Source organism: Vulpes vulpes, chromosome 9 (genome assembly GCF_048418805.1).
Source record: "Vulpes vulpes isolate BD-2025 chromosome 9, VulVul3, whole genome shotgun sequence".
Lineage (NCBI taxonomy): Eukaryota > Metazoa > Chordata > Mammalia > Carnivora > Canidae > Vulpes > Vulpes vulpes.
The window spans coordinates 1,167,759-1,194,858 of NC_132788.1; the positions used below are offsets into that span (position 1 = coordinate 1,167,759).

Sequence of the window (27,100 nt, forward strand, 5' to 3'; positions counted from 1 at the left end):
CACAGAACAACCACATAGGGCAATTTGGAAAGCTTACAGACATGTGGAAGCTAAACAACATATTTTTAAATCACAATGGAAATTATAAAATATTTTGAGATTAATGAAAATGGAGACACAACACCTCCAAACTTAGGAGATACAATGAAAGAAGACTCAGAAATTTATAGCTATAAACACCAACATTAAAAAATATTTAAAATCAATTATTTAATTTTCCATCTTAGGAAAGAAAGAGTAACAATACAAAACTAAACTCAAAGCATAAAGAATGAGATAATAAAGGTTGGTAAAGACAAAATAAGACAAAATAAAGACAAAAATGAATTAGAGGAAAGTAATATAAGGCAGAAAATCAAAGACATTAAAAGTTAGTTCCCCAAAAAGTTTAACCAACTTCACATTCAGTTAGATTGACCTAAAAAATCAGAATTAGATTTCTAAAATCAGGACTGAAAGCAGACACGTGACTTCTGAATTTACAGAAATAAAAAGTATCGTAAGTATATATTGGAACAATCGTATGCTAACACATTAGCTAACCTAATGAACAAATTCCTGGAAACACTCAAACTGACATAACCAACCCAAGGAGGAATAGAAAATCTGAGAAGACATATAACAAAGAGATTGAGTCGGTAGTCAAAAATATTTCTAACAAAGAGAAGTTCAGGACCAGATGGTTTCAGTGGTGACTTTTACCAGTGAATATAAGAATTAACATATGTACAACTCAAAGTCTAAAAATGTAGATAGGAGAAACCACTTCTTAATTCATTCCATAAGGCCTGTATTGTTTTCACACAAAATGGAGACAAAGATATTTCAAGAAAATGAAGCTAAAGATCAATATGTCTTAGGAATATAGATACAAAAATCCTTGTCAAAATATGAGCAAGCTAAATAAGCAGAACTTCACAGGGACTATACAGCATGAGGCAAGTGAGAGTTATCTCAGGAATGCAAGAGTGGAGCAATATACAGAAATAATTCAATGTGATACACCATACAAGTGGAATTCAGGGAAAATAACCACATGATGATCTCAGTAGATACATAAAAACTACGAAACATTGCTGAACAGAATGAAAGAAGAAATGTAAAGATATCCCATGTTCATGGACTGGAAGACTTACTAATGTCAGGATGTAGTAATCCCCAAATTTACACACAGATTCAATTATAATCCTATTAAAATTCCAATTGTCTTCTTTGGTTTGGGGCAGAAATCGCCCTAAATAGTGAAAACAATATTTCAAAGGACAAAGTAGGAGTACTAACACTTCCTGATTTTAAAACTGACTTTGAACCAGAGCAGTGTTGTATTTACACAAGGATAGACATAGACCAAAGAAAAGGAATCAAGAATACAGAAATAAACTCACACATCTGAGATTTTCAACAAGGGGCCCACCAGCACCATCCAACAGTAAAAAATAGTCTTTTTCACAAATGGTGATGGAAAAACTAAATATCCAATATCCACATGCAAAAGAATTAAGTAAGAGCTTTACTTCACATCACATACAAAAATTAACTCAAAATGGACAAAGACCTAAGTGCATGTGCTAAAATTATGAAATTATTAGATGTGAAAGAGACATCAGTGTCATTTATTGTGACTTGGGATTAGTCAGCAATTTCTTAAATATGACATCAAAGTACAAACAACAAAATAGGCAAATTAAAACTAAAATAAGATAAAATAGACAAATTGAACATCAAAATTAAAATATTGCACATCGGGGATCCCTGGGTGGCGCAGCGGTTTGGCGCCTGCCTTTGACCCAGGGCGCGATCCTGGAGACCCGGGATCGAGTCCCACATCAGGCTCCCGGTGCATGGAGCCTGCTTCTCCCTCCGCCTGTGTCTCTGCCTCTCTCTCTCTCTCTGTGACTATCATAAATAAATAAAAAATTAAAAAAAAAAATTTAAAAAAAAAAAAATAAAATAAAATAAAATATTGCACATCGAAGGATACTGTCAAGAATATGAAACAAAGCCCATTTTATGGGAGAAAATTTAAACAAATTACATATATTATAGGGATCAGTTATTCATTGAATAACATATATATATTTATTGAATATACAGAACTCTTCCACTCAGCAACAAAAAGACTCAGATTTTATTTTTTAAGATTTTTTATTTTATTTATTCATGAGACACACACACAGAGGCAGAGACATAGTCAGAGGGGGAAGCAGCCTCCCTTGGGGGAGCCTGATGTGGGACTCGATCCCAGGACCTTGGGATCAAGATCTGAGCTAAAAGCAGAACCTCAACCACAGAGCCACCCACTCAGCCCGACAGTCAAATTTTAAAATGGGCAAAGGACCTGCATGGATATTTCTCCAAAGATAATATATAAGTGCCCAATAAGTATAAGAGAAGTTATTCAATGTCATTAGTCAAGAGGGAACTGTGAAACAAAACCACTATGAGATTCCACTTCATTTGTTAGAAGGGTTACAATTATTTTTAAAGATAGAGAAGAACAAGGGTTGGTGAGAATTTGGAAATTAGAACCTTCATATACAGCAGGTACAAACATAAGAGTGGTACAGCCTCTGTAGAAAATAGCTTTCCCATTACACAGAAAGTTAGACACAGGGTTTGCCTATGACCCACCCTAATCCACATGTAGGGATGTTCCAAGAGAATTGAAAATATATGTTCACATACAAGCCTGTTCACAAATGTTCATAATAGCAATATTCATAATAGCTAAAAGCAAATGTGAGCCAAATGTCCATCAAATGGTGAAGAGATAAACAAAATGTGAAATATTTATACAGTGGCAACATCAGTATGAAGCCATTAAAGAAGTGAAATTCTTTTGTGGGGGTTAGGGAGGGAGCACACAGGTGAGCAGGGGGAGGGGCAGAGGGAGAATCTTAAGCAGGATCCAGGCCCAGCATGGAGTCCAATATGGGGCTTGACTCACAACCCTGAGATCATGACCTGCGCCCAAATCAAGAGTCAGATGCTGAACTGACTGAACCACCCAGGATACACCATGGATGACCCTTGGAAACATTATGCTGAGTAAATGAAGCTTGACACAAAAGACTGAATATTATTCCATTTATATAAAGTGTGCAGAAGAGGGACAGAAGTGCATTTGTATTTGCCAAAATATGGTTGGGAGAGAGGGAAAGGAGAGTGCTAATGGGTATAGGGTTTCTTTGTGTGATGGAACTATTCTGGAACCAGAGAGTTGAACACGGTGGTTATAATAAAACGAAAGGCCACGCTTGTTTGTACACTTTGAACTGGTAAAATTGTGACTTTTATGTCATGTGAGATTATTCCTCAATTTAAAATTTTAAAAATACAAATAATGAAGGTTAAATAAGAACATTTACCAGCTATTTAAACTGAGAGAATTTAATTGAGGCACATCAAATATGTTAAAAATCCATGTGTTCATCATACCGAAAAAACCACTTCATTGGTTATCTTAGGAGATGCTGAGGGAATCTACGCAGTGATGCTCATAGTGAGGAATACATGTTTAGGGGGATTATCCCTTTAAAGAAAATTGCAGCTAATAAATAAAGATTGAATTACACAATTTAAATATTATCGTCCTATAATCTCCTAATGAAACAATGAGTTTAGGTAAGATTACTGATGGCTACTAATATTAGAAAACAAGAGATGCAGCCAGGTGGACCTCTCAGTGGAAGTACACAGAACACTTATGAAATATTCCTGCAAAAAAATCAATCGTGAGCCAGACTGAGCCTCTAGGGCCTACTAGTTACTAGAAAATAAGGAGCAACAAAATATGCCAATCAACACTGCAGGGACATGATCAGCAAAATCTGTCATGTGTGTGAGTGGCTTTGCAGGATAAACAATCTGTTTTCCTCAATAAATAAGGTGAAGTAATAATTTTGAAATGAAAACAAAGGGACAGGAAGCCAGTGAATGAGAGACTTTAGAGGCATCATGAGAGCACAGTGTAAGGATGTTAATCCTGTTCCAAAACAAACTATAAAGGACAAATGAGTCAATCAGGACAATTAAAACACAAAATGGCAATTTTATAATATTAAGAAGTCATTATTAATTGTTTTATAGATAATAGTGACATTGGAGTTATCTTTCTTTAAGGTCCTCACTCTAATCCCTCAGTTTAGAGGGATTAGATATGATTGGTTCTAGGTTGTTAATATTGAAGTTGGTGGGTGCTATAGGTAATCCATTACTGCTCTAGTTTCATGTCCGTGTGTTTGAGAACAGCCATAATAAAGAGAGGCCTTTATCTAAAAATAAATAAAATAAAACTAAGTGAAGAGAATTGGTCTCACACAGGAAGAAAAGCAGACGTGAACTTTAGGTAGCAGGAAACTGACCTTGGGGGCGAGGGGAGCTCAGTGATGGCAGAAAGAATGAAGATTATGAAAAATGACCCCATATGGATATACCTAAATAAATACAGATTTTATGAAATGTACATCAGATTGAAAATGGAGAAAGTAAAAAATACAGGTAATTGAGAGTAAATACCTAGAGTAAAAAAGGTTTCCTCATTGTTCAGAACATCAATAAAAAATACTAATGTCTGTCATGTTAGGTCAAGAATGCAATTTGTAATTTGTTTGCCACCCCTAACAAAAGAAAAAGAATACTAAACAAATGTAAAACTTCCAAGCTAATATAAAGAAAAGGTGGAATAATACTTTTTTCAATGGATGCAAAAAATGGAAGAAGAGAGAGAGAAAAAATAAAAATTGCTAATGAACTCAGTATGCATACAGCCTAAAAATGTCCGTATTATGTGAAGGACTAAAGTGTCTTGTACAACATGATTAGAATGAAGTTTCCAATGAAAAGATGTGCCAGTAGGCAGGTTGAAGAAACAAAACTTAACCATATGCTATATAAGAGATATAAAAAGCAACAAAATTGTTGAAAACAAAGTGATGGGAACATACACAGCAAAATAATATTTTAGCAAAAACCACACGCCACCACAGTTGCTATACTAGCCCGATAGCCGACTTCAAAGTGGAAAAACCAGCTGAGAAGAGGACACCTCACAGTGACCAGAAACATTTGGTTCCCCCAAGACAGGCAACCGTGTTAAACGTGTGAGCACCTGCCAGAAGAGCCTCAGGATGTACAAAACAAAACTGGGCACTTACGGGAGAAAAGTACAAATCCACAACTATGTGAGAGATTTTAACCCCCTCCCTTGGAACTGATACAACAATCACACAAGGTGCCAACCTGGATACGGAACGTTTAGGCAGTAACATCAGTGACCATAACCTAATGGAGCACAGCACAAACTGGCAGGATATATATTCTTTGTTTTCTTTTTCCTAAAAGGTTTTGTTTAAAGTCCAGTATAGTTAAGAGAGTATAATATTAGTTTCAGGTGTACAGTATAGTAATTCAGCCCTTCCATACGGCACCTGGTGCTCATCATGACAGGTGCGCTCCTTCATCCCCATCGCCTCAAGCCCCCCATCCCCATCCCACCGCCCCTCTCTTACCCTCAGTGTGCTCTCTGTAGTTCAGAGTCTTTTTTCTGGTTTGCCTCTCTCCTTTCATCCCATATGTTCATTTGTTTTATTTCTGAAATTCCACACATGAGTGAGATCATATGAAAATTGTCTTTCTCTGACTTTATTTAGCATAATACCCTCTATATCCACCCATGTTATTGTAAATGGCAAGACTTCACGGGTTTTTATGGCTGAGTAATACTGCATTGCATGTATATATCACCTCTTTATCAATCAGAGGATGTACATTATTTTCAAGAGTATAAAGAACATATTAACACATTGGTTATATTCTGGATTCATTGCAGCTTTCAACAAATTTCAAAGGACTGAAGGTGTAAAAAATATATTTGTGTGCAATTTATATGAAACCAAGCCAAAGGTAAATCACAAATAGAGCATTTTAAAATCCTCATGGATTTTTAATTTTAAAAGTACTTCTAAGTAAGCCATGGGTGTAAACAAGAATTTTGAAATATAGAAATTGCATAAGACGAGTAACAAAAGTGGCAGCTTGGAAGCATTATCGTCTGTGTTTAAAGGCAAATTTATAGGCTTAAGTCCATATGTAAGAAAAGTAGAAAAACAGGAAATAGTATTCGTCTGAAAGTATTATAAAAAATTAGTGCATGAATCCCAAAAAATTGGAAGGGAAGAAAGTAAAGAAGAAAATTTATTAAAAACAAAACAGACATACACCAGAGAGATGTTATAACAAAAGGTGATAATTTGGGATGACTGATCGAATAACCAGACTTTTGAGGGACGAAGGAGAAAAGGCAGAAATTACTGAGGTCGGGAAGGAAAGGAGGTTATCACTGAGATCCTTGAATTGGAGTGGATTGTGACAGAGTGTTTTCATAAACTTAAAAAGTTGTGGAATTTGAAAACTACTAGAAAGATTTCACCCAATCCAAATGTCCCAATAATGAACGAGGTTGAAGATCTGTAAGTTTCATATTTATTGAGAAATGTGATATGTATTGTAAAATCTTTCTATGGAAAAGGTTCCAGGACTAGATGGCTTTGCCGTGGAAAGTAAATACCTTTTCTATGACCAAGTCTACCAAAACAGAATCTTACACAAAATCTTCAAAACAATAGAAGGAAAATTTCCATGTTATTTTATGAGGCCCATGTAATATTAATGCCAAACTCTAACAAGGATATTATAGGAAATTTTTTACAATTACACTATCTCAATCACAAGTATATAAGCAAATTTACGAAACAATATCTGATCAAGTACCATATAGAAGTCATGGTATGCCCAACACCAAGTGTCTGTATTCCGGGAATGCATAAACTGTAGAGAGAAACCAAAGTAGACTTAAGTAACACGATGGGATTCCAGATCCCCAAACTGGAACACTCAATATTGCAAAGATGCCAGTTCTCCCCACAGTGAAGTGAGTCACTGTGATTTTTTATTGTGATCTGAAGAGGTGATCCTAAAACCATGTTGAATTTTGCAACACTAGTGTTTCCAAGACAGTTTTGAGAGACAGCGAGGGGGATTTGCACTATCAGCAACTCACAGTAGGTGTGATGAACCAATGATAGCGACAGAGGATAGGCCATCTGAGTAGGGAACACAACAGAGAGCCTGGAAGTCAACTCAGTGCTTGTCTAGACACCCCATTTACCAAACAGGTGGGTAGTCTATGGAAAAGTAAAAAATCTGGGTCAATTAAGAGTCATAGGCTAAACAGTGAGATTTGGCTCTTACCTCATACTAGACACACAAAACAGTCCAGGCTGAATGCAGAGTTAGATTTGAAAGCAAAATAGTGATTAGAATAGAGAAGACCCTCCAGGTCCTCAAGCAGGAAAGTGCCTCCCAAATGTCCTGTGCAGGGAGCAAAAAGGAGTAAAGCACGGAGGAAATACCTTGTGGATGGAGCTACTTGAAAATCGAGAGAGTCTGCAGAGTGTGCCAAGGCAGAGCACAGCTTGGGAAGGCACACTGCAATACGGGAGGGAAAGGACTTGTCTGCACGATATACACATAATCCTTGACCCGCAAGAATAAGACAACCCTGTAGAAATACAGGCGAGAGACAGGTAGAAGTGATGTGCAGAGGAGAGGAGCCAAACGTGCTGGACACATTTGAAAGGTGTCCTGTCTCCCCACGGGCTCTCCGTCACCTCTCTGAAGTGACTGTTTCCTGTTTGTGCCATAGGTAACCTGGTCACACCCCCCCTCACTGCCTGTGTCCCATGATATTGCACATGTTTGTTGTCATGTCTGCCTTCCTGCAGAGCCATGAGCTCCCCAGGGCTGGCCTTGAACTACACTCTTTCTGCATCCCTCACCCTGTGGCCATGTCCTTTAGAAGTGTGTTCTCACTTCTCTGGTAGGCTACTGATTTGAACCTGAGAAATACATTTCAGGTCACGAGGGAGCCTGGTGCTGTGATCCTCTGATTATAATGAAAAGCTGTTCCTTCAGATGGAATGACCCTGAGCCCAAATAGTGCTGGCCAGGGCAGGAGTGGGGTCACCCCTTCAGCTGCTGAGGCAAGCCCTGCTGAGTGCTTCCTGCCTACCATAGCTCTGATGCCCCCCTTACACACTTGGTGTCCTTCATACCCTGGACCCCTGAGGGATGGCTGCCTAGACCCTTACCTCCTCCAGGTGAGGGTCATGACTGTTGAAGGTCACACAGCCCATGTCTGTGCAGATGATGATGAGATCGGCTTGTAGAACTATCACCCCTCCTTCTTAGCTTTGGGTTCCCATGCAATGCAGAGAGTGTTGGGAGGGGCAGGCGAGGGTCTTGGGGTCACAGGAACTGTGTGGATGGGTGCTCCATGTTCAAGCTTCAGGAGCTCCTGGTTTCTGGTAGAAGCAGAGGAGGAAATGGCCTCAGCTCACTTCAGCTGCCACATCTTGTTGCTTCATCCAGGCAGTAGTGCAAGGACGTGCACCTTAGGGTCATGGGGTTGGGAAGGTCTCTCCTCCTGAACTGCTGGGATTTGGAGGCTTGAATGGCCAATTAGGTGAGCTTGTTTGTCTTCTGGCCTCTTGAGTGCTCTGGGACTCCCGGTTCCCCTGGGTACCACTGTCATCAAGCTCTGTCTGAAGCCGTCCGCCCTACTCGGCCAGGCTCCAAAGCCCAGAAGTCTCCCTGGGCCTCAGGTGTGAGCAGAAGAGAATCATAGACATAATGTGCCCACTTTTATGCCCGTCATCCGGTTACCCCATTCCCCATACTCTCCACTGCAGCAACCATTAATTTCTTTCCTATATGGAAGACTCATTTTTAACGATTTTATTCAGAAGAGAACACTTGACCCAGGAACTACCACTTAATACAATTTTCAGAACACAGTAATCCTGTTGGTTGCAGATACAGGGTACAGCACATCTCTAAAGCTTATTCTTTTATGACAGCAGTTTATGTTTGTTACATAATAACTCCGTCACCCCACCAGTGGCAATCTCCGAATCCTCCATCAAGGTTGCAGGACACATTGACTCCCTTCAGCACATCCTTCACATGGCCGAGTGTTTCTGGCCCAGCCTCCACAAGGCCTCCTTCACATCCTTGTTTCGCAGACTGTAGATGAGGGGATTGAGCATTGGGATGACCAGCGTGTAGAAGACAGAGACCACCTTGCCCTGCTCCATGGACTCAATTGCTCCTGGCTGGGCATACATGACAAAGAGAGTCCCAAAAAAGAGGGTCACTGCAGTCATGTGGGAGCCACAGGTGGAGAAGATCTTGCGTCTCCCAGTTCCTGAGCGCATCCTTAGGATGGTCACTATGATGTAGCCATAGGAGATGAGGATCACAATCGTCACAGCCACAATGATGAGCCCACAGATGCCAAACAAGAGAAGTTCATTGATGGCCGTGTTGCCACAGGCGATCTGGAGCAGAGGGGGCACATCACAGAAGAAGTGGTTGATGCGGTTGGAGCTACAGAATGGGAGGTGGAATGTGAAGCTGGTCTGCACAACAGAGTTGAAGCAGCCTCCACAGTAGGCGCCCAGCACCAGGCGAGTGCAGGCAGACTGGCACATGGTGATGGGGTAGCGCAAGGGGCTACAGATGGCCACGAAGCGGTCGTAGGCCATGACACCCAGGAGGAAACCCTCAGTTGTGGCCAGCAAGGAGAAAAAGAAAAACTGGGTGGTACATCCTGCAAAAGTGATGACCTTGGATGAGGAGAAGAAGTTGGCCAGTGCATTGGGGGTAATGACAGATGAGTAACACAAGTCCACGAAGGAGAGGTTCTTGAGGAAGAAGTACATTGGGGAGTGCAGGCGGGCATTCAGGGTGATAACGATGATCATGAGGAGGTTGCCCAGGACAGTCACCATGTACAGGGCCAGGAACACAGCAAAGAGCAGGGCCTGGGTCCTAAGGCCACCTGCAAATCCCTCCAGCACAAAATCTTGAAAGTAGAGCTTGGAGAGGTTTCCATTTCTGTGCGATGGCATGAGCCTCGGTCCTCCCGAAGGGAATTACCCTTCCGTGTTGGCAAATTAAGCGGGTCAAGCTAAACTCCCTGCTGAAGACTATTTAGAAAAGATACACAACAACAAAAAATCTGGTTGAAGATATTATGGAGTTCATGGTTTAGCAAAGAATTAGTAAACAATATTCAAGATAAACGCATAGGTCCAGGGATTTCAATATTGAAGATTTCTTCTTCCCTTGATTCCTAAGCCAATTGTGAAGAGGAATCTGATAGCCACGTGGTTAAGCAGTGAGATTTTGCCTGTCTTCCAGAGCTAATGTGATAGTGATTGGTTACTACGGACCAGCCAGGATGTACCATGGGAGTGAGTTAAATCAGGAGTAAGTATGCAGCTGAGCTTCTGACCATTTCAATCACTGAAAGTATATTAAGACACGATCTGCATGCTATGCTTGAAAACCCTGCAAAAATTAAAATATATCAAGGTGAAGACATGTTATCCTAGACTGCAGATGTTTTCTCTAAAAGTTTTTTGTAATTACTGCCAGACAGAATTAAAAATTGAGTTCCTGCAATAAATATTAAAATTACCCCAAGAAGTTTCCGATTTTGGTGTAACACATATGTAAATTTTATATAAAGTTATTATTTTAAAGAATGAAAGATGAGGAATGCCTGGGTGGTTCAGTGGTTAGGGCCTGCCTTTGCCCCAGGGCATGATCCTGGATCCCGGGATCGAGTCCCATGTCTGGCTTCCTGCATGGAACCTGCTTCTCCCTCTTCATGTGTCTCTGCCTCTCTCTCTCTCTCTCTCTCTCTCTGTATGTGTGTCTGTCTCTGTATCTCTCATGAATAAATAATTTTTTAAAAAACAATATCAGAAAGGGAGACAGAACATATAGACTCCTAACTCTGGGAAACGAACTAGGGGTGGTGGAAGGGGAGGAAGGCGGGGGTTGGGGGTGAATGGGTGACGGGCACTGAGGGGGGCACTTGATGGGATGAGCACTGGGTGTTATTCTGTATGTTGGCAAATTCAACACCAATAAAAAATAAATTTATTATAAAATAAATAAATAAATAACAAAACAAAACAAAACAAAAGAGTGAAAGTTGAGACTTACAATCTTATTTGAAATTTGCAAGCAATAAAGCGAATAATATGTAACAGTTTGGAAGTACAATGGCTAAAATTAGGAACTCAATGAATGAATTCAAAGATTAGCTAAGAAGAAAATTTGTGAACTAGAATACAGTAAGTGGAAAATACTCAGAGTGAAGTATTGAGAGACAAAAGGACAGAAAAAATTAGAAATGAGTGTTAGAGATAAATAACATAGAGATATACATATTATGAATTCCAAAAAATGATTAAAGAGATAATATGCTGAATCAGTGCTTGAAGAGTTAATGGCCAGGTGTTATCTCAAAACAGTGAAAGATATTTTTCTACAGATTCATTAACCTACAATGAAAGATATTTTTCTACAAATTCATTAACCTACAAAATCAAAGCAGCATTTATACAAAGAACGCCACACTTGGACATATCATAGTAAAAATATTTAGAGTCAAAATAAAGAGAAAAGTATAAAAGCATTCTGAGAAAGAAGACAATCACTTCAGGGGCACCTAAGTGGAACAGTCAGTTAGGACTCTGATTCCTGGCCTCTGCTCAGGTTGTGATCTCAGAGTTGTGAGATTGGTTACCATGGCAGCCTCACATTCAGCACAGAATCTGTTTGAGACCCTCGCTCCCTTTCCCAGTGCCCCTCCTCTAAAATAAATAATAAAACCTTTCTTTACAAAGAAGACCAAAAAAGAAGACATAGTCATTTCAACGTTTAAAGTTAGAAATAAGACTGACCATTGTCTTACCACATTAAAAATAATGGAAGCCAAATTAAAAGGAAATATATTTTCCTTTCTTCACAGAAAATACTTATCAACTATTATTCTGCATCTAGCCGAACATATCCTTCAGAACTCAAAGTGAATGTAGCTGTAACAATTAAGGAGTCAATCCATTTACAATTGTACCCAAAAGCATAAGATACCTAGGAATAAACCAACCAAAGAAGGAAAGGATCTATACCCTCAAACTACAGAACACTTGTGAAAGAAATTGAGGAACTCACAAAGAGATGGAAAAATATTCCATGCTTACGGATTGGAAGAATTAATATTGTGAAAATGTCTCTGCTACCCAGGGCAATTCACACATTCAATGCAATCCCTATCCAAATCCCAGGGACTTGGGGGCAGCACCGGTGGCTCAGTGGTTTCGCACCGCCTTCAGCCTAGGACATCATCCTGGAGACAGGGGATTGAGTCCCATGCTGGGCTCCCTGCATGGAGCCTGCTTTTCCCTCTGCCTCTCTCTCTCTCTCTCTCTCTCTCTCTCTCTCTCTGTATATTATGAATAAATAAATAAAATCTTTTAAAAATATCCCATGGCCGTTCATTAGGGAGTTGGAACAAATAATCTTAAGATTTGTGTGGAGTCAGAAAAGACCCCAAATAGCCAGGGGAATATTGAAAAAGAAAACCAGAGCCGGGGGCATCACAATGCCAAGTTTCAAGTTGTACTACAAAGCTGTGACCATCAAGACACTGTGGTACCGGCACAAAAACAGACACATACATCAATGGAGCAGAATAGAGAACCCAGAAATGGGCCCTCAACTCTATGGCCGACTAATATCCAACAAGGCAGGAAAGACTATCCAGTTGAAAAAGGACAGTCTCTTCAATAAATGGTGCTGGGAAAATTGGACAGCCATGTGTAGCAGAACGAATCTAGATTATTGTCTGACACCAGACACAAAGATAAAGTCAAAATGGATGAAAGATCTAAACGTGAGACAAGAATCCATCAAAATCCTCGGGCAGAATACAGGCAACAGCCTTTTTGAAGTTGGCCACAGCAACTTCTTGCAAGATCTATCTATGAAGGCAAGAGAAACAAAAGCAAAAATGAACTATTGGGACTTAATCAAGATAAGAAGCTTCTGCACACCACAGAAACAGTGAACAAAACTAAAAGACAACTACCGATGGGAGAAGACATTTGCAAATGACCTATCAGCTAAGGGCTAGTATCCAAGATCTATGTAGAACTTATTAAACTCAACAGCAAAGAAGCAACAATCCAATCATGAAATGGGCAAAAGTCATGAACATAAATCTCACAGAGGAAGACATAGACATGGCCAACAAGCACATGAGGAAATGCACCGCATCACTGGCCATCAGGGAAATACAAAACAAAACCACCAGGAGATCCTAACTCATACCAGTGAGAATGGTGAAAATGAACAAGATGGGATACCACAAATGTTGGAGAGGATGTGGAGAAAGAGGAACCCTCTTGCACTGTGGTGGGAATGCAGCCACTCTGGAAAACTGTGTGGAGGTTCCTCAAAGAGTGAAAAATAGACCTGCCCTACGACCCAGCAATTGCACTGCTGGGGATTTACCCCAAAGATACAGATGCAGTGAAACGCTGGGACACCTGCACCCCAATGTTTCTAGCAGCAATGTCCACAGTAGCCAAACTGTGGAAGGAGCCTTGATGCCCATCGAAAGATGATGGATAAAGAAGCTGTGGTCTATGTATACAATGGGATATTCCTCAGCCATTAGAAATGACAAATACCTACCATTTGCTTCAACGTGGATGGAACTGGAGGATATTATGGTGAGTGAAGTAAGTCAATCAGAGAAGGACAATCATCATATGGTCTCACTCATACGGGGAATATAAAAATTGTGAACGGGATTAAAGGGAAAGGAGGGGAACTGAATGGGAAATATCCGAGAAAAGACAGAACATGGAGGCTCCTGGTTCTGGGAAACTAACAAGGGGTGGTGGAAAGGGAGGTGGGTGGGGGGAATGGTGACTGGGTGACGGGCACTGAGGGGGGCATCTGACGGGATGAGCGCTGGATGTTATGCTATTTGTTGGCAAATTGGACTCCAATAAAAACATAAAAAAGCCTCAATACTCTATTTTCAATAATGGATAAAACAGCAAAACTAAGTATCAGCAAGGAAATAATAGATGTGAACAGTATTATAAACTTCACAGGGATTATACAGCATAACCAAGTGAGAGTTATCCAGGAATACGAGAGTAGACCAATATACAAAAAAGAAAAATCCCTCCATATAATACACCATAGACATGGAATTCAGGGGGAAAAACTACATGATCATCTTAGGAGATCCAAAAAAGTACAAATCATTGTGGAAAGATGAAGAGGACCCACATCAATGTGAAGATATCCCATGATCATGGACTGGAGGACTTACTAATGTCAAGATGTAGTACTCCTCATGTTTACATATAGATTCAATGTAATCCTATCAAACTCCAATTACCGTTTTATATTTCGTGGTGGTTTTTTTTTGCTTGGCAAAAAATGACCCTAAATGGCTGAAAAAATATATGAAGAGAGCAAAGTAAGAGGCCTGACACTTCCTGATTTCAAAACTGACTTTGATGCAGAACAGTGTTGTGCTTGCACGAGGATAGACATAGAGCCAAGGAAATGAATCAAAATACAGAAATAAACTCACCTGTGATTTTCAACGAGGGGCCCAAGGGCACCATCCAACAGTGAAAAAAGAGTATTTTTCATAAATGTTGAGTAAAAAGTCTATAATGCACACGCAAAAGAATGAATTAAGAGCTTTACCTCACACCACATACAAAAATTAACTCAAAATGGACAAATACCTAAATGTATGTGCTAAAACTATAAAACTATCAGAGGTGAACTAGACATCAGTGTCAATTATTGTGACTTTGGATTCGTCAGCAATTTCCTATATGACATCAAAGTACAGACTACAAAATAGGAGAATCAGAACTAAAATATGATAAAATAGACAAATTGAACTTCGTCTAAATTAAAATCTTGTGCATCAAAGGACATTCTCAAGACGAAGACAAAAATCTATATTAAGGTAAATACATTTGACATTGATACATATCTAATAAGAATAAAATATCCATGGAATATAGAGAATTCCTCCAACTCAGCAACAAAAACACAGTCAAATGTTTAACTGGGCAAAGGTTTTGTTTGCATGGGCATTTCTCGAAAGATACATACAACTGGCCAATGGGATCCCTGGGTGGTGCAGCGGTTTGGCGCCTGCCTTTGGCCCAGGGCGCGATCCTGGAGACCCGGGATCGAATCCCACGTCGGGCTCCCAGTGCATGGAGCCTGCTTCTCCCTCTGCCTATGTCTCTGCCTCTCTCTCTCTCTCTGTGTGACTATCATAAATAAATCAAAATTAAAAAGAATATTTAAAAAAAAAAAAAACAACTGGCCAATAAGTTCAAGAGACGTAATTCAATGTCGTTAGTCAGGAGGGAACTGTGGAACAAAACCACTATGAGATTCCAATTTGTTTGTTAGGATGGTTACAATTATTTTTAAAGACTGAGAAGAACAAGCGTTGGTGAGAATTTGGAAAATAGAACCTTCATATCCGGCAGGTACAAATATAAGAGTGGCACAGCCTCTGTAGAATGTAGTCTTGCCATCCCTCAAAAAGTTAGACACAGGGTTTCCCTACGTCCCACCCTAATCCACATATAGGGATATGCCCAGGAGAGTTGACAATATACGTTCACACACAAGCCTGTTCACAAGTGTTCATAGCAGCAATATTCGTAATAGCTAAAAAGCTAATGGAAGCCGAATGTCCATCAAATGGTGAAGAGATAAACAAAATGTGAAATATTCGTACAGCAAAACAATATTCATCCACAAAAGAAATAAAGTTCTTGTGTGTGGGGGGCGGGTTAGGGAGGGAGCACACAGGTGAGCAGGAGGAGGGGCAGAGGGAGAGAAGGGGAGGGGGGAATCTTAAGCAGAATCCAGGCCCAGCATGGAGCCCAATATGGGGCTTGACTCACAACTCTGAGATCATGAGCTGAGCCCAAATCAAGAGTCGGATGCTGAACTGACCGAACCACCCAAGTTCCCTGAAAGAAAGAAAGTTCTAGTACAAGATACACCATGGATGACCCTTGAAAAAATTATGCTAAATAAATGAAGCTTGGCACAAAAGCCTGAATATTCTGTAAATTCATTTTATAAAATATGCAGAAGAGGGACAGAAGTGCATTTGTATTTGCCAAAATATGGTTGGGAGAGGGAAGGGAGAGTGCTGATGGGAATAGGGTTTCTTTGGGTGATGAAACTCTTCTGGAACCAGAGAGATGAGCGCTGTGGATACATTAAAAATTAAGGACCATGCTTAATGGTACACTTTGAACTGGTAAAAATGTCATGTGATCTTTGTTCCTCAATTTAAAATTTTATTTATTTATTTTTTAAAATAAATTTACTTTTTATTGGTGTTCAATTTGCCAACATACAGAATAACACCCAGTGCTCATCCCGTCAAGTGCCCCTGTGAGTGCCCGCCACCCAGTCACACCCTCCCTCTGCCCTCCTCCCCTTCCACCACCCCTAGTTCGTTTTACAGTGTTAGGAGTCTTTCATGTTCTGTCTCCCTTTCTGATATTTCCCACTTATTTTTTCTCCTTTCCCCTTTATTCCCTTTCACTATTTTTTATATTCCCCAAATTTAAAAATTTAGAAAAAGAAACAATGAAGGTGAAATAAGAACACTTACCAGCATTTTATTTTTTAATGTTTGTGTAGATTTATTTTTTATTGGTCTTCAATTTTCCAACATATAGAAGAACACCCAGGGCTCCTCCCATCAAGTGCTCCCCTCAGTGCCTGTCACGCAGTCACCCAACCCCTCCCCCACCTCCCTTTCTACCACCCCTAATTCGTTTCCCAGAGTTAGGAGTCTCTCATGTTCTGTCTCCCTTCTCTGCTATTTCCCACTCATTTTTTCTCCTTTACCCTTTATTCCCTTTCACTATTTTTTATATTACCCAAATGAATGAGACCATATAATGTTTGTCCTTCTCTGATTGACTTATTTCACTCAGAATAATACCCTACAGTTCCATCCACGTCGAAGCAAATCTTATCAGCATTATAACTGAGAGAATTTAATTGAAGCATATCAAATGGATAAAAACTCATGAGTTTCTAATACTGAAAATAAAACCCCCTTCATTGGCTTCTTTGGAGTATGGTGCAGAGGGAAGCCACACAGTGACCCTCATACTGAGGAAATCAATGTTTAGAGAGATTTTTCCTTTACAGAATATTGCAACTAATAAATGAAAATTGAAGTACAGAATTTGAGTATTATCATCTGATAAACCCATAATGAAACAACGAGTTTAGTTAAGATTATCTATGGCTACTGTTACTCCAGGACAAGAGATGCAGCCAGGTGGACCTCTCAGTGGAAGTACACGCAACACTTATGAAATATTCCTGCCAGAAAAATCAATCATGAGTCCGACTGAGCCTCTAGGACCTACCAGTTACTGGAAGTATAAGGACCAACAGAATGTGCTAATCAACCCTACAGGGACAAGGTCGGCAAAATCTATCGAGTGTGAGAAGCTTTGCAGGATAAACCATCTGTTTGTTCAATAAAGAAGGTGAGTAATAATATTGAAATGAAAATAGAGGGACAGGAAGCCAGGGAATGAGAGGCTTTAGGGGCATCATGAGAACATGGAGTAAGGATGTTATGAATCCTGTTCCAAAACACACCAGATAGGACAAATGAGTCAATCAGGACAATTGAAGCACTAAATGGCAATTCTATAATATTAGGAATTCATCATTAATTGTTTAAAGGATAATAGTAACATCAGAGTTGTCTTTCTTTAAAGTCTTCACTGTTCAAAGGGATTAGTACGATGGGCTCTAGATTGATAATATTGAAGTTGGTGGGTGCGATAGGTCATCCATTACTGCTCTAGTTTCATGTCCGTGCTTTTGAGAACAGCCATAATAAAGAGAGGCATGCATCTAAACAAAAATAAAATAAAACTAAGTGAAGAGAGTTTGTCTCACACAGGAGGAGAAGTAGACGTGACCTTTAGGTAGCAGGAAACTGACCTTGGGGGTGAGGGGAGCTCAGAGATGGCAGAAAGAATGAAGATTATAAAAAAGGGCCCCAATATGGATACCCCTAAATAAATACAGATTTTATGCAGTGCACATCAGGTTGAAAATGCAGAAAGTAAAGTACACCACACCAAAGACAGGTAATTGGGAGTAAATACGTAGAGTTGAAAGGGTTTCCTCATTGTTCAGGGAGTCAGTAACTATACTAACGTAGGTTGTATTAGGTCAATAATGTAAGTTGTAATCTGTTTGCCACCCCTAACAAAAGAAAAAAAGAGCAAATGGAAGTAAAACTTAGAGCTCATATAATAAACGTGGAATAATACTTTTCAATGAATGTTAAAAAAAGGAGAAAGAAATAAAGAGCACTAAAGAACATGGTATACATAAAGCCTAAATTTATCTGTATCATCTGAAGGACTAAACTGTCTCGTGTACAACATGATTAAAGTGAAATTTCCAATGAAAAGTTGTGCGCTAGTAGCCAGGTTGAAGAAACAAAACTGAAAAATATGCAATCGGAGAAGGACAAACATTATGTGTTCTCATTCATTTGGGGAATACAAATAATAGTGAAAGGGAATAGAAGGGAAGGGAGAAGAAATGGGTAGGAAATATCAGAAAGGGAGACAGAACATGAAAGACTCCTAACTCTGTAAAACGAACTAGAGGTGGTGGAAGGGGAGGAGGGCGGAGGGTGGGAGTGCATGGGTGACGGGCACTGAGGGGGGCACTTGGCGGGATGAGCACTGGGTGTTATTGTGTAGGTTGGAAAATTGAACACCAATAAAAATAAATTTATTATTAAAAATAATATGCAATCTTAAGAGATATAAAAAGGAAACATAAAATGTTGAAAATGAACGTGATGGGAACATACACAGCAAAATAATATTTTAGCAAAAACCACACGCCACCACAGTTGCTATACTAGCCCGATAGCCAACTTCAAAGTGGAAAAACCAGCTGAGAAGAGGACACTTCACATTGATGAGAAACATTTGGTTCCCCTATGACGGGCAACCGTGTTAACTGTGTGAGCACCTGCCAGAAGAGACTCAGGATATGCAAAGCAAAACTGGGCCCTTACGGGAGAAAAGTACAAATCCACAACTCTGTGAGAGATTTTAACCCCCTCCCTTGGAACTGATAGAACAATCACACAAGGTGCCAACCTGGATACGGAACGTTTAGGCTGTAGCATAGTGACCATAACCTAATGGAGCACGGCATCCAACAGCAGGATGTATATTCTTTGTTTTCTTTTTCCTAAAGGTTTTGTTTAAAGTCTAGTATAGTTAAGAGAGTATAATATTTTTTCAGGTGTACAGTATAGTGATTCAGCTCTTCTATACAGCACCTGGTGCTCATCATGACAGGTGCGCTCCTTCATCCCCATCAACTCGAGCCCTCCATCCCCGTCCCCTGCCTCTCTTACCCTCAGTGTGTTCTCTGTAGTTCAGAGTGTTTTCTGGTTTGCTTCTTTCCTTTCTTCCCCTAGGTTCATTTGTTTTGTTTCTGAAATTCCACACATGAGTGAGATCATATGATAATTGTTTTTCTCTGACTTCATTCACTTAGCATAGGACCCTCTATATCCACCCATGTTATTGTAAATGGCAAGGCTTCATGGGTTTTTATGGCTGAGTAATACTGCAATGCACGTATATATCACCTCTTTATCAATCAGTCAGAGGATGTACATTATTTTCAAGAGTATAAAGAACATATTGACACATTGGTTATATTCTGGATTCATTGCAGCTTTCAACAAATTTCAAAGGACTGAAGGTGTAAAAAATATATTTGTGTGCAATTTATATGAAACCAAGCCAAAAGTAAATCACAAATAGATCATTTAAAAATCCTTGTGTATTTTTAATTTTAAAAATACTTCTAAGTAAGCCCTGGGTGTAAATAAGTTCAAGAGACATTATTCAATGTCGTTAGTCAAGAGGGAACTGTGGAACAAAACCACTATGAGATTCCACTTTGTTTGTTAGGATGGTTGCAATTATTTTTAAAGACTGAGAAGAACAAGGGTTTGAAATATAGAAATTGCATACGACGAGTAACAAAAGTGGCAGTTTGGATGCATTATCGTCTGTGTTTAAAGGCAAATTTATAGGCTTAAGTCCATATGTAAGAAAAGTAGAAAAACAGGAAATAGTATTCGTCTGAAAGTATTATAAAAAATTAGTGCATGAATCCCAAAAAATTGGAAGGGAAGAAAGTAAAGAAGAAAATTTATTAAATACAAAACAGACATACACCAGAGAGATGTTATAACAAAAGGTGATAATTTGGGATGACTGATCGAATAACCAGACTTTTGAGGGATGAAGGAGAAAAGGCAGAAATTACTGAGGTCGGGAAGGAAAGGAGGTTATCCCTGAGACCCTTGAATCGGAGTGGATTGTGACAGAGTGTTTTCATAAACTTAAAAAGTTGTGGAATTTGAAAACTACTAGAAAGATTTCACCCAATCCAAATGTCCCAATAATGAACGAGGTTGAAATCTGTAGGTTTCGTAATTACTGAGAAATGTGATATGTATTTTAAAATCTTTCCATGGAACAGGTTCCAGGCCTAGATGGCTTTGCCGTGGAAAGTGAATACCTTTACTAACTATGACCAAGTCTACCAAAACTGAATCTTACACGAAATCTTCAAAACAATAGAAGGAAAATTTCCATGTTATTTTATGAGGCCCATGTAATATTAATGCCAAACTCTAACAAGGATATTATAGGAAATTTTTTACAATTACACTATCTCAATCACAAGTATATAAGCATATTTAGCAAACAAAATCTGATTAAGTCCCATATAGAAGTCATGGTATGCCCAACACGAAGTGTCTGTATCCTGGCAATGCAGAGATTACTAAAATACTAAACTGTAGAGAGAAACCAAAGTAGACTTAAGTAACATGATGGGATTCCAGATCCCCAAACTGGAACACTCAATATTACAAAGATGCCAGTTCCCCCCACAGTGAAGTGAGTCACTGTGATTTTTTATTGTGCAATTTGAAGAGGTGATCCTAAAACCATGTTGAATTTTGCAACACTAGTGTTTCCAAGACAGTTTTGAGAAACAGCGAGGGGGATTTGCACTATCAGCAACTCACAGTAGGTGTGATGAACCAATGATAGCGACAGAGGATAGGCCATCTGAGTAGGGAACACAACAGAGAGCCTGGAAGTCAACTCAGTGCTTGTCTAGACACCCCATTTACCAAACAGGTGGGTAGTCTATGGAAAAGTAAAAAATCTGGGTCAATTAAGAGTCATAGGCTAACCACTGAGATTTGGCTCTTACCTCATACTAGACACACAAAACAGTCCAGGCTGAATGCCGAGTTAGATTTGAAAGCAAAATAGTGATGAGAATAGAGAAGACCCTCCAGGTCCTCAAGCAGGAAAGTGCCTCCCAAATATCCTGTGCAGGGAGCAAAAAGGAGTAAAGCACGGAGGAAATACCTTGTGGATGGAGCTACATGAAAATCGAGAGAGTCTGCAGAGTGTGCCAAGGCAGAGCACAGCTTGGGAAGGCACACTGCAATACGGGAGGGAAAGGACTTGTCTGCACAATATACACATAATCCTTGACCCGCAAGAATAAGACAACCCTGTAGAAATACAGGCGAGAGGCAGGTAGAAGTGATGTGCAGAGGAGAGGAGCCAAACGTGCTGGACACATTTGAAATGTGTCCTGTCTCCCCACGGGCTCTGCATCACCTCTCTGATGTGACTGTTTCCTGTTTGTGCCATAGGTAACCTGGTCACACCCCCCCTCACTGCCTGTGTCCCATCATATTGCACATGTTTGTTGACATGTCTGCCTTCCTGCAGAGCCATGAGCTCCCCAGGGCTGGCCTTGAACTACACTCTTTCTGCATCCCTCACCCTGTGGCCATGTGCCTTAGAAGTGTGTTCTCACTTCTCTGGTAGGCTACTGATTTGAACCTGAGAAATACATTTCAGGTCACGAGGGAGCCTGGTGCTGTGATCCTCTGATTATAATGAAAAGCTGTTCCTTCAGATGGAATGACCCTGAGCCCAAATAGTGCTGGCCAGGGCAGGAGTGGGGTCACCCCTTCAGCTGCTGAGGCAAGCCCTGCTGAGTGCTTCCTGCCTACCATAGCTCTGATGCCCCCCTTACACACTTGGTGTCCTTCATACCCTGGACCCCTGAGGGATGGCTGCCTTGACCCTTACCTCCTCCAGGTGAGGGTCATGACTGTTGAAGGTCACACAGCCCATGTCTGTGCAGATGATGATGAGATCAGCTTGTAGAACTATCACCCCTCCTTCTTAGCTTTGGGTTCCCATGCAATGCAGAGAGTGTTGGGAGGGGCAGGCGAGGGTCTTGGGGTCACAGGAACTGTGTGGATGGGTGCTCCATGTTCAAGCTTCAGGAGCTCCTGGTTTCTGGTAGAAACAGAGGAGGAAATGACCTCAGCTCACTTCAGCTGCCACATCTTGTTGCTTCATCCAGGCAGTACTGCAAGGACGTGCACCTTAGGGTCATGGGGTTGGGAAGGTCTCTCCTCCTGAACTGCTGGGATTTGGAGGCCTGAATGGCCAATTAGGTGAGCTTGTTTGTCTTCTGGCCTCTGGAGTGCACTGGGACTCCCGGTTCCCCTGGGTACCACTGTCATCAAGCTCTGTCTGAACCAGTCCGCCCCTACATGGCCAGGCTCCAAAGCCCAGAAGTCTCTCTGGGCCTCAGGTGTGAGCAGAAGAGAATCATAGACATCATGTGCCCACCTGATTGCCCGTCATCCGGTTACCCCATTCCCCATACCCTCCACCTCAGCAACCATTAATTTCTTTCCTATATGGAAGACTCATTTTTAACAATTTTATTCAGAAGAGAGCACTTGACCTAGGAACTACCACATAATCCTTTTTTCAGGGCACAGTAATCATTGTTGGTTGTAGATACAGGGTACAGCGCATCTCTAAAGCTTATTCTTTTATGACAGCAGTTTATGTTTGTTACATAATAACTCCATCACCCCACCTGTGGCAATCTCCGTATCCTCCATCAAGGTTGCAGGACACATTGACTCCCTTCAGCACATCCTCCACATGGCCGAGTGTTTCTGGCCCAGCCTCCGCAGGGCCTCCTTCACATCCTTGTTTCGCAGACTGTAGATGAGGGGATTGAGCATTGGGATGACCAGCGTGTAGAAGACAGAGACCACCTTGCCCTGCTCCATGGACTCAATTGCTCCTGGCTGGGCATACATGACAAAGAGAGTCCCAAAAAAGAGAGTCACTGCAGTCATGTGGGAGCCACAGGTGGAGAAGATCTTGCGTCTCCCAGCTCCTGATCCCATCCTTAGGATGGTCACTGTGATGTAGCCATAGGAGATGAGGATCACAATCGTCACAGCCACAATGAGGAGCCCACAGATGCCAAACAAGAGAAGTTCATTGATGGCCGTGTTGCCACAGGCGATCTGGAGCAGAGGGGGCACATCACAGAAGAAGTGGTTGATGCGGTTGGAGCTGCAGAATGGGAGTTGGAATGTGAAGCTGGTCTGCACAACAGAGTTGAAGCAGCCTCCACAGTAGGCGCCCAGCACCAGGCGAGTGCAGGCAGACTGGCACATGGTGATGGGGTAGCGCAAGGGGCTACAGATGGCCATGAAGCGGTCGTAGGCCATGACACCCAGGAGGAAGCCTTCAGTTGTGGCCATCAGGGATAAAAAGAAAAACTGGGTGGCACATCCTGCAAAGGTGATGACCTTGGATGAGGAGAAGAAGTTGGCTAGTGCATTGGGGGCGATCACAGATGAGTAGCACAAGTCCACGAAGGAAAGGTTCTTGAGAAAGAAGTACATTGGGGAGTGCAGTTGGGCATCCAGGGTGATAACAATGATCATGAGGAGGTTACCCAGGACAGTCACCATGTACAGGGCCAGGAATACAGCAAAGAGCAGGGCCTGAGTCTCAAGGCCACCTGCAAATCCCTCCAGCACAAAATCCTGAACGTAGACCTTGGAGAGGTTTCCATTACTCTGCAATGGCATGAGCCTCGGTCCTCCAGAGGGGAATTACCCCTTTGTGTTGGCAGATTAAGTGGGTCAAGCTAAACTCCCTGCAGGACACTATTTAGAAAGATAAACAACAACAGTCAAAAATCTGGTTAAAGGTATAATGGAGTTAATGGTTTAGCAAAGAATTAATAAACAATATTCAAGATAAACGCGTTGGTCCAGTGATATCAGTACTGAGCATTTCTTCTTCCCTTGATTCCTAAGTCTCTGTGAAGCAGAATCTGAAAGGCAATTGGTTAAGCAGTGAGATTTTGCCTGTCTTGCAGAGCTCATGCTGACAGTGGTTGGTTACTACGAACCAGCCAGGATGCACCATGGGAGTGAGTTAAATCAGGAGTAAGTATGCAGCTGAGATTCTGGCCATTTCAATCACTGAAAGTATATTAAGACACGATCTGCATGCTATGCTCGAAAACTCTGCAAAAATTAATATATATCGAGTTGAAGACATGTTATCCTAGACTGCAGATGTTTTCTCTAAAAGCTTTTTGTAATTACTGCCAGACAGAATTAAAAAATTGAATTCCTGCAATAAAAATTAAAATTACCTAACCATAGAGAAACCCCAAGAGGTTTCCGATTTTGGTGAAACACATATGTAAATTTTAATAAAGTTATTATTTGAAAGAATGAAAGATGAGGGATGCCTGGGTGGTTCAGTGGTTAGGGCCTGCCTTTGCCCCAGGGCATGATCCTGGAGTCCCAGGATCGAGTCCCACGTCGGGCTTTCTGCATGGAACCTGCTTCTCCCTAGCATGTGTCTCTGCCTCTCTCTCTCTCTCTCTCTGTGTGTCAGTCTCTGTATCTCTCATGAATAAATAATTTTTTAAAGAAGAATATCAGAAAGGGAGACAGAACATAAAGACTCCTAACTCTGGGAAACGAACTAGGGGTGGTGGAAGGGGAGTTGGGCGGGGTTGGGGGTGAATGGGTGGCGGGCACTGCGGGGGGGCACTTGACGGGATGAGCACTGGGTGTTATTCTGTATGTTGGCAAATTCAACACCAATAAAAAATAAATTTATTATAAAATAAATAAATAAATAACAAAACAAAAGAATGGAAGTTGAGACTTACAATCTTATTTGAAATTTGCAAGCAATAAAGCGAATAATATGTAACAGTTTAGAAGTACAATGGCTAAAATTAGGAACTCAATGAATGAATTTCAAAGATTAGCTAAGAAGAAAATTTGTGAAGTAGAATACAGATCAGTGGAAAATACTCAGAGTGAAGTTTGAGAGACAAAAGGACAGAAAAAATCAGAAATGAGTGTTAGAGATCAATAGCATAGAGATATACATATTTGAATTCCAAAAAATGATTAAAGAGATTAATATGCTGAATCAGTGCTTGAGGAGTTAATGGCCAGGTGTTATCTCAAAACAATGAAAGATATTTTTCTACAGATTCATTAACCTACAAAATCAAAGCAGCATTTATACAAAGAACGCCACACTTGGACATATCATAGTAAAAATATTTAGAGTCAAAATAAAGAGAAAAGTATAAAAGCATTCTGAGAAAGAAGACAATCACTTCAGGGGCCCCTAAGAGGAACAGTCAGTTAGGACTCTGATTCCTGCCTTCTGCTCAGGTTGTGATCTCAGAGTTGTGAGATTGGTTGGTTACCATGGCAGCCTCACATTCAGCACAGAATCTGTTTGAGACCCTCGCTCCCTTTCCCAGTGCCCCTCCTCTAAAATAAATAATAAAACCTTTCTTTACAAAGAAGACCAAAAAAAAAGACATAGTCATTTCAACGTTTAAAGTTAGAAATAAGACTGACCATTGTCTTACCACATTAAAAATAATGGAAGCCAAATTAAAAGGAAATATATTTTCCTTTCTTCAAAGAAAATACTTATCAACTATTATTCTGCATCTAGCCGAACATATCCTTCAGAACTCAAAGTGAATGTAGCTGTAACACTTAAGGAGTCAATCCATTTACAATTGTACCCAAAAGCATAAGATACCTAGGAATAAACCAACCAAAGAAGGAAAGGATCTATACCCTAAAACTACAGAACACTTGTGAAAGAAATTGAGGAAGTCACAAAGAGATGGAAAAATATTCCATGCTTACGGATTGGAAGAATTAATATTGTGAAAATGTCTCTGCTACCCAGGGCAATTTACACATTCAGTGCAATCCCTATCCAAATCCCATGGACTTGGGGGCAGCACCGGTGACTCAGTGGTTTAGCACCGCCTTCAGCTTAGGGCATGATCCTGGAGACACGGGATTGAGTCCCATGCTGGGCTCCCTGCATGGAGCCTGCTTTTCTCTCTGCCTCTCTCTCTTTCTCTCTGTATATTATGAATAAATAAATAAAATCTTTTAAAAATATCCCATGAACGTTCATTAGGGAGTTGGAACAAATAATCTTAAGATTTGTGTGGAGTCAGAAAAGACCCCAAATAGCCCGGGGAATATTGAAAAAGAAAACCAGAGCCGGGGGCATCACAATGCCAAGTTTCAAGTTGTACTACAAAGCTGTGACCATCAAGACACGGTGGTACCGGCACAAAAACAGACACATACATCAATGGAGCAGAATAGAGAACCCAGAAATGGGCCCTCAACTCTATGGCCGACTAATATCCAACAAGGCAGGAAAGACTATCCAGGTGAAAAAGGACAGTCTCTTCAATAAATGGTGCTGGGAAAATTGGACAGCCATGTGTAGCAGAACGAAACTAGATTATTGTCTGACACCAGACACAAAGATAAAGTCAAAATGGATGAAAGATCTAAACGTGAGACAAGAATCCATCAAAATCCTCGGGCAGAATACAGGCAACAGCCTTTTTGAAGTTGGCCACAGCAACTTCTTGCAAGATCTATCTATGAAGGCAAGAGAAACAAAAGCAAAAATGAACTATTGGGACTTAATCAAGATAAGAAGCTTCTGCACACCACAGAAACAGTGAACAAAACTAAAAGACAACTACAGATGGGAGAAGACATTTGCAAATGACCTATCAGCTAAAGGGCTAGTATCCAAGATCTATGTAGAACTTATTAAACTCAACAGCAAAGAAG

The 27,100-nt window shown here is 40.6% G+C and overlaps 2 protein-coding genes across 2 annotated transcripts; both read right to left on the minus strand.

Moving 5' to 3' along the window:
- Positions 1-9,020: 9,020 nt before the first annotated feature.
- On the minus strand, positions 9,021-9,971 carry LOC140594029 (olfactory receptor 9S13-like). The gene has a single exon (XM_072722396.1). It carries the CDS (start codon positions 9,969-9,971, stop codon positions 9,021-9,023), a length of 951 nt encoding a protein of 316 aa, XP_072578497.1.
- A 13,091-nt stretch (positions 9,972-23,062) lies between these two features.
- LOC140593799 (olfactory receptor 9S13-like) lies at positions 23,063-24,025 on the minus strand. The gene has a single exon (XM_072718878.1). It carries the CDS (start codon positions 24,023-24,025, stop codon positions 23,063-23,065), a length of 963 nt encoding a protein of 320 aa, XP_072574979.1.
- Between the last annotated feature and the right edge of the window lie 3,075 nt (positions 24,026-27,100).

What these genes read in the sequence shown, in the direction of transcription:
- LOC140593799 (XM_072718878.1), bottom strand. Translation starts at nt 24,025, where the DNA reads ATGCCATTGCAGAGTAATGGAAACCTCTCCAAGGTCTACGTTCAGGAT.
- LOC140594029 (XM_072722396.1), bottom strand. Translation starts at nt 9,971, where the DNA reads ATGCCATCGCACAGAAATGGAAACCTCTCCAAGCTCTACTTTCAAGAT.